Source organism: Alternaria rosae (assembly GCF_020736505.1).
Source record: "Alternaria rosae strain MPI-PUGE-AT-0040 chromosome Unknown BKA58scaffold_40, whole genome shotgun sequence".
Classification (NCBI taxonomy): domain Eukaryota; kingdom Fungi; phylum Ascomycota; class Dothideomycetes; order Pleosporales; family Pleosporaceae; genus Alternaria; species Alternaria rosae.
Genome location: NW_025763609.1, coordinates 1 through 7,741, shown reverse-complemented (window position 1 = coordinate 7,741; position 7,741 = coordinate 1). Strand labels below are relative to the sequence as shown.

At 53.7% G+C, this 7,741-nt stretch overlaps 3 protein-coding genes across 3 annotated transcripts; 1 reads left to right on the top strand and 2 right to left on the bottom strand.

The window, feature by feature from the left end:
- Positions 1-58: 58 nt before the first annotated feature.
- BKA58DRAFT_395655 (uncharacterized protein) lies at positions 59-2,209 on the top strand (the record flags this gene model as incomplete). The annotated part of the gene is made up of 13 exons (XM_046171316.1): positions 59-108; positions 187-297; positions 328-356; positions 409-485; positions 726-743; positions 844-894; positions 978-1,029; positions 1,110-1,227; positions 1,257-1,339; positions 1,373-1,462; positions 1,559-1,614; positions 1,647-1,704; positions 1,753-2,209. Coding segments are annotated over 13 exons (999 nt in total), but the record flags the coding sequence as incomplete, so codon positions are not given.
- Positions 2,210-2,339: 130 nt separating this feature from the next.
- On the bottom strand, positions 2,340-5,676 carry BKA58DRAFT_445319 (tRNA synthetases class I-domain-containing protein; the record flags this gene model as incomplete). Its single annotated transcript, XM_046174134.1, has 2 exons — positions 2,340-3,320; positions 3,376-5,676. The coding sequence occupies 2 exons, from the start codon at positions 5,674-5,676 to the stop codon at positions 2,340-2,342; spliced, it is 3,282 nt and encodes a 1,093-aa protein (XP_046019692.1).
- Positions 5,677-6,113: 437 nt separating this feature from the next.
- On the bottom strand, positions 6,114-7,741 carry BKA58DRAFT_395653 (casein kinase II subunit alpha). Its single transcript, XM_046171315.1, has 4 exons — positions 7,363-7,741; positions 7,077-7,271; positions 6,610-7,029; positions 6,114-6,558 (listed from the first exon to the last, which is right to left on the bottom strand). Exons 1-4 carry the CDS (start codon positions 7,687-7,689, stop codon positions 6,472-6,474), a joined length of 1,029 nt encoding a protein of 342 aa, XP_046019691.1. The 5' UTR covers positions 7,690-7,741; the 3' UTR covers positions 6,114-6,471.

Genomic DNA, 7,741 nt, shown 5'->3' with positions numbered 1-7,741 from the left:
CTCTCCCTCGTATCTCGCGACCACCCCCTCATACCATACGCAAGCCTCGAGGCCGAAGGACACGGGCTTGTTGGACAGGTTGCTGGACATCATACACGGAGATCACAGGTTAGATAGACAGTCGCAGACTGCTGGGACGCTCTAACGAGACTAGTGACGGCTTGCGTTGACTGCGACACTCAACAGCTTGGGCATGTTAATCCACCGCCGCCCAAATGTTGTAAATAAGATCCTGAAACAGTGTCTTCAAATTTCACCCTCTCAAGTCGCCAATTCGCCCATGACGCCAAGAACAAGGTCATCAGAAGTCGATTGAGCGTAAACAAGGGCATTGCTTGTGAACATCAAAAGAGGATGTATGCCTGTTTCATGTAGTACTGCTCAGCTCATAACGTAGAAACGCCCCAGACACCCCGTCAAGGACGGTACAGCAGTTCCTCGAACGCATGCATCGTACACGGGTTGAAGTGTTCGATGATCGAACCGTAAACGTCCAGCACCGGTTGAGCCCATGAGGTCTTGACCCGGCAAAGAGGCAAACGCTTAGTCGCTGAACCTCCAAGTCGCACACCATCCGTCCAACCGCTACCTGGTGCAGTGAGCTGGCGACAACTATACACACTGAATGCTGAGGGTTAGCACTGCGAACTTTGATGTACAAAACTTCAGAGATCCGAGCAATGCTCAGGATAGTCTGCTGTTCTGCAGTCTGTGAACCCGCAAAGCTCGAACAAGCCTTCAACGTATGTGATGATCCCTGTCTGATTCCTACACCCCATGTTGCTCGTACGCTCTAGAGCCGTATTGGACGTGTCAGCCCGTTACCGTGCTAATTTCATATAGGCCGTTCGCGCCTCGTACCAGACACTCAAACAGACCGCACCAAGGCGCCCTGTACAACCCGCGCGACCGCCGCAGCAGAAGACGAGAGGATACGACTGACTTCGAACCCGAGATGCTGAACAGCTCATCAAAAGCTCGATGGCATCCCCTCGAATCCTTTCCCCTCACAAGGCGGACCGTCAACGCGTTAGCACCCTACAAGCTGCCTGAGGCACCTCCGTTGTCAGAACAGGATGTTCAGAAGTACGTGACATGACCGTATCGAGCCTTCGGCATGCTGAGCAGTGGTAGAGAGGACGCAGAAGAGCAAAGTCGTAAAGGCGGCTTCAACCGACTTGCGGCCACAGACTACAACAGAGACGCCTGGGTTACTATACTCTCTCGGTTAGCTACACGAGCCAGCGCTGGCCTAGACGCCCGGAAGAGGTATCAAAGATTGAATACGCCGTCAAGAACGCCCAAGGGCATATGCACATCAGCGATGCGGTAAGGGACGGTCTCTACCAATAACATACTGTACAAATGGAAGTCGCGCATCGACGTTGCATCTCATGGCTAACGAGAATGGTACAAAACGACATGGTCCTCGCCGAGTCCGTCGAAGATATCGACACAAAACGTTCTTCCAACCACAACATCACCAAAGCCACCAGGCAACTACCACCGCTGCGCCCTCCGCCTCATCGACGGCATCCTACCATACATTGAACCTAAGACCAGATAATCATCCGCTTCCTTTCCGAGATCCCCGCCATCGACTACAGCATCCTCGTGCGCCTCAAGAAGATGGCAGAAGACCCGAGCGCATCGATCTAGCGTGTAACACACTCCACTACCTGTATATGTTCCGTCCGCCTGTCCGTAAGTCGTCGTCGCTATCCTGGCTGAGATGTGGACGGAGAACGAGAGGGAGAAACCTATGCGAGAAATTGCTGGTTAGGTGGAGGCTGAGGTGCTTGGCGAGGGCAGGAGGTCAGTATGCCTATGGCAAGAACGAGAGTCGGGGGGGGGGGGGTAGGGGGGTGCTGGTGGGGGGGGGGAGGGGGGGTGCTGGTGACGCGCAGGTGGTTAAGGAGAGTGCTAATGGTGCGTTGGAGGTCAAGGCTGTTTCGTAGATGGGTAGATGAGGAGATGAGGAGAGAGGAAACTGGGGTGGAGACGAAGGAAGGAGCACGCTATGGGTTTGGATTCGAGGCGTTCGTTTCATCATATGTATACCTATCGAGTTCATTCTAGGTTCGTGCTACGATAGGAAGTCGGAAGGAATGCACCATAGTAAGATAGGAGAAAAAGAGACGGCAAGCGAAGGGTCCGAAACAGAAGATATGCGTGGTTGCACGAAGATACCATACAGCCAATGTATAACATTCCAATTTGTCCAAGTCACGAATCCGCATTCATCCATTGGCACTTTTACTTTACGTCGTAGTGATCGTTTCTAAGCTAATACATCTCCATCGAAATCACATGTCCTCCCTCTAACAAACACACACCATCTACTCAATCTTCATCTTCTGAAACTGTTCAATACTCGCCTCCCAATTCCTGGCCTCCAACTCCGCAGTCCTCAGCTTCTCCTTCTCCTGCTCCTTGACCGCATCACTAACCTTCTGCTCCCACTCATCGTCCATAATCTTCTTCTGGCGCGTAATCGTCTCGTTGGCTTTAACGAGGCGGTCTTGGGCCTTGGTGATCTCCTTGTCGAGCTCAATGCGGCCCTTGACGTCGAGGTACGCGGTCGCGGATGTGCCGATTGTGTAGACGGCGCAGCCGGAGGGGATGGAGTCGGTGGGAGATAGGATCTTGATGTCTGCGACGGTTTTGCCGGCGAGAGAGCGGATGGAGGGGAGGGAGGTGGGTGTTGAGAGAATGGCGTGTGTGGCGTCGTCCAGGGACTTGATGTAGGTAGATGCGCCTTCCTTGATAGCGTATTCGGCGGTCAGGGAACGGAGACCCTTTGCGCTGTCAACGAGGAGCTCGTATTCGGCGTTTGCGGTCTCGTCTTCAAATTCGGGCTTGTACTGTGGGAAAGGTGCGATGGTGATGGAGGGGGTGGAGTCGCCTTGGCGGCGGGGGAGACGCTGCCATAGCTCCTCGGTGAGGAAGGGCATGAAGGGGTGGATCATGTTTAGTCCTCCCTCAATGGCGGTGTAGAGCGTCTGTTTCGCGCTTTCCTTCTGCTCTTCGCTACCCTCATCGAAAATGGCCTTGCTGTTCTCGATGTAGGTGTCGCAGAGGTAGACGTAGAAGTACTTGTAGGCAGCCTGGGTAGCCAGACTAAACTCTCGTGCCTCCAGGTGGTCGTTAATCTTCTTGGAAGCGACGTTAAGCTGGTGCAAAATGTACCGCTCAGGTAGCGATTCTGAGCCTCCCTTTGCGACCTGCTCCCGTGGTGTGAAATTGTCACCCAGACGTCCAATGACGTACTTTGTAGCCTGGTAGATCTTGTTGCAGAACCTCCGGTATCCGTGGATGACCTGAATATGTAGTCAGTATATACAACATTGAGAACACTATATGGAAATCACTTACGTTAACATCGAACGAGATGTCACCTCCTCCTGTGGTGTACCCAACAAGGGCCATGCGCAACGCATCAGCACCGCACTCGGGGATACCCTGAGGGAAGGCTGTCTTCTGGTACTTCTCCGCCTTGGTCAACTCCTTGGGGTCCAGGTTACCTGCGCGAAGCTGGTCATGTAGCTTCTGCAGAGTGATACCATCCATGATGTCAACAGGATCTACAACGTTACCCAGCGACTTGGACATCTTCCTGCCGTCAGAGTCACGGATGAGCGAATGGCAATAGACCTCCTTGAACGGAACCTTGCCGGTAAGGTACAGCGAGAGGAAGATCATCCTGGCAACCCAGAAGAAGAGAATGTCCCATCCGGTCTCGAGAACAGATGTGGGGAAGAGCTTCTCCAGATCGACAGTCTGGTTGGGCCAGCCGAGGGTGGAGAATGGCCACAGACCGGAAGAGAACCATGTGTCGAGAACGTCCTCATCCCGTGATAGCGTGAACTTCTTGCCAGGGAACTTCTTCTCGGCCTTGGCCCGCGCCTCCTCTTCTGTTCGGCCGGTGATCCAGAGCTCGTCCTCACTTCGGTCACCCGCTTGACCTTCGATTTCGACAAAGTACGCGGGAACCTGGTGGCCCCACCACAGCTGTCGGGACAGGCACCAATCTTGGATGTTGTTCATCCAGTGCATGTAGACCTTCTCGGAGGTGGCGGGCCTGATCTTGATATCGCCCTTCTCGACGGCTTCGATAGCGGGCTTGGCCAGGCTGTCCATCTTCATCCACCATTGCGGCTTCATTATGGGTTCGATGACGTCGCCAGATCTTGAGCAGATCGGGACCTTCATGGGGTTAGGCTCCGTCTTTACAAAGAGATCCGCCTTCTTCAGCGCATCGACAACGGTGTAGCGGACATCGAAGCGCTTGGCGCCTTCGAATTGACCAGCGTTCTTGTTCATAGTTCCGTTGTCGTTCAGAATGTTGATAAACTCAAGACCGTGCTTCTTTCCGAGGTTGAAATCGTTGGGGTCGTGTGCCGGAGTGAGCTTCACAGCTCCGGTACCAAACTCAGGGTCGACATAGTCGTCAGCGACGATAGGCATGAGACGGTCGATGAAGGGGTGACGAGCTTTCTTTCCTACGAGATGCTTGTAACGGTCGTCCTTGGGGTGGACAGCGATACCGGAGTCACCGAGCATTGTCTCGGGACGTGTTGTAGCGATCTCAATGAACTGGTCGGTACCTTCAATAGCGTACTTGAAATGAGTAAGGACACCGAACTCAACCATCCTCTCGTATCCAGGCACAGACAGCTTGGTAGGTCCAGCCAGATCCTTGTTGTCGACCTCCAGTGTACTGAGAGCCGTGTTGAGGGCCGTACACCAGTTGACCAACCTGTTACTGCGGTAGATCAGACCGTCCTCGTGTAGGCGCACAAAAGTCTCTGTAACAGCCTTTGAGCAGTTTTCATCCATGGTGAAAGCCTCGCGTGTCCAGTCAAACGATCCACCCATTCTGCGTAGAGTGTTGGTGAGATGCTGATGGTATTCCTCCTTCCACTCCATAGTCCGCTCAAGGAACTTTTGGCGGCCGAGGTCGTATCTGGTCTTGTTCTCCCTCCGCTTGAGCATCTTCTCGACGACGGATTGTGTAGCGATACCAGCGTGGTCGCAACCAGGCAGGTAGAGGGTGGTGTAACCCCTCATCCTATGCCACCGTATGAGGACATCCTGGAGACTTGTAGCGAGCGCGTGTCCACAGTGTAGCTTTCCGGTAACGTTGGGTGGCGGGATGGGAATGACGAAGTGGCCGGGTCCCTTGACGTCTCCGTTCTCGGCGAACTGAGGCTTGAAGAAGCCCTGGGAATCCCACCATGCATCCCATGCCGACTCGACGACCTTGGGTATGTATGCCTTTGTGTATGCGTCGTCTAGGGGTCGTAGCCTTTTCTTCTCGCCCTTGGGTGTCTCTTCGACGTATTCTGGTAGTTGCTCCTCCTCCTTGCCCTTCTTCTTCTTCTCTTTGGCTGGAGCGGCGGCATCTTTGGAGGCACCGGCGGCAGCTGCCTTCTTTGCCTTGAACTTTGCGTCCTTCTCGGCCTTCTTGCGCTCCTTTTCCAGTTCCTTGGCCGACTTCTCCTTCTTCTCTACGCCCTTGTCGTTCTCACGGCCGGGCGCATGTTGGCCGGTAGCCTCGTTCTCGGCAGCGCCAAGGATGTCCTTCTTGACGTCTGCGCTGAGTTCAGGCGGCGGCGCAGTGTTGGGCGTCGTCTTCTCGCCGGTCGAGTTGTGGGAGGACGCGTTGAGCGCCATGGTTGCGGTCGAGTAGTGGTGTTTGTGGGTGAGCACGCGCTCAGCGTGAAGCGGGGTGTAGGTTCGCGATAGGCTACGGATTGGCCGTCTCAATTGCAATCGGCGTCTGGCAAGGTGTTGAGAATCGAGGTTTCGTCTGCAGGCGGCGCGCAGTGTAGTGGGCGCGGTGCGGGGCAACATTAACAAAAAAGTGCCTGGGTGTGAGTCGTCCAAGTCCGGCCTGCGTCACCCCACATCCAGGAGCTCGGACGGACCCCGCCTACGACGACGAACCATTGTTGTATGCAGTCATCGAGCGATGAGCATGGCTCACAGTCATGACGGGAAACAGTCATTGCGAGATGATAGGAGCTCGCCGACATTATGTCGGCAGTGGCCGACGATGATTTACATATGATGAAAAGCAAGACACCAGGTGAGGTGCACAAGTCGAGTCAGAGATGGATGTGTCACAAAAAGAATCATCATTGACTACCGTGGGCATAAGACATTTCTAGCAAGAATGATTGTCCACCAACACCCCAATATGCATTGAGCCGATTGCTTGTTGAGCCTTGTTTGCTCCCATGCGCCTGCGATGTACCATTGCGCTCACCATCGCTTATACAAGAACGATACCTAGCACCTTGCCCTATGCACTGCCGCTCCGTGATTTGCGCCTTGTGCTTGTACGCCGGCACCTCAGTTGTGTCTCAAGCCAAAGAACTTGGAATGGATGAATGGGAGACCGAGTATTTCGTTGCTGTAACTTTTATGCTATTACATAAAGTCTAATTACGTGAATGGGTATCTCAATCATGCCGCGGCGCTGTTTTGCTGCGCAGCCTGTCGGACGGGCGCAAAGTAAGGATGTTGCATAGCCTCTTGGGCAGTCAGTCGGTCCTGATACATGTTAGTCTTTGACAATGCATCTTTACATATGACAAGACTTACCTGATGGTCGTATCGCAGCAGCTTGTCGAGGAAGTCAATCGCATCGTTGCTGACAAAGCGCTGGTTCTCGGCATTGATGAACGAGTGCCAAGGCTTCTTGGGATACCGACTAAGTATGTCGTCGTACTGGGCATCTAGTTCAATGTCGTACTTGTCGAGATAGTCAAACAGGTCTTCCGTTCCAAGCACCTTGGCAATCTTGACGAGCTGGTCAGAGTTGCTGTTGCCGTGGAAGAATGGTTCCCGCCTAAAGATCATCGAAGCGAACATGGCACCCAATGACCACATATCAAGCGAGTAGTCGTACTCTTGGAAGTCGACTAGTAGCTCGGGGCCCTTGAAGTAACGTGACGCGACGCGGACGTTGTATTCGGTTCCTGCATGGTAGAATTCCGCTAGACCCCAGTCGATGAGGCGCAACTACTACTCGTTAGCTATGCTCCTCTGCTCGGGGAGGATGTACCCACCTTCCGCTTTTCATGATCGATCATAACGTTATGAGGCTTGACATCACGGTGCATGATGCCTTTGCTGTGGCAGTAGTCGAGGGCCTTGAGCAGTTCGAAGATGTAGTATCGCACGTCGTAGTCCTGGAACTTGGGGTACAGACTCCGGAAGTCGGTATTGTTGACATATTCGAATATCAGCGAGGGTGTCTTGCTCTGTAGATTGTTAATCAGCTTCTCTCTCAAGCACGCGGTAGCGGTTGGGCCTCAGTACCCAGTCGCCAATCCAGTCGGAGCCGTCACTAACCTGGTTGTCGCGCACCACGTCCAACAGCGAGACGATGTTGGGGCCACCCGACAGATTCTGCAGGATCTTGATCTCACGCTTTATCTTCTTCTTCTTGACAGGCTTGAGGACCTTGATGACGCATTTCTGGTAGTTAACCACGTTGATGCCCTCAAAGACCTCCGAGTACTTTCCACGGCCGATCTTACGGACAACCTCGTAGTTCTCGAGAACGCCCCAGGAGATATTCACGGAGTCGTAGTCCCAGTATGACCGGGGCATGTTCGCGTTGACATCGGCGTAGACGCGAGCGAGGCTTGTAGCCCCGCTACTGTTGTTCAACGCCATTCGGGCAACAAAGCAGTTCTTCGGGAGATCTGTGATAGTCCACTCCGCGCGT

Excerpts from the sequence above, each read along its gene's own strand:
- BKA58DRAFT_395653 (XM_046171315.1), bottom strand. The coding sequence starts at position 7,689 with ATGGCGTTGAACAACAGTAGCGGGGCTACAAGCCTCGCTCGCGTCTAC. Across the intron at positions 7,272-7,362 it reads ACGTGGTGCGCGACAACCAG|AGCAAGACACCCTCGCTGAT; the intron begins GTTAGTGACGGC and ends AACAATCTACAG. Across the intron at positions 6,559-6,609 it reads TGCTGCGATACGACCATCAG|GACCGACTGACTGCCCAAGA; the intron begins GTAAGTCTTGTC and ends AACATGTATCAG.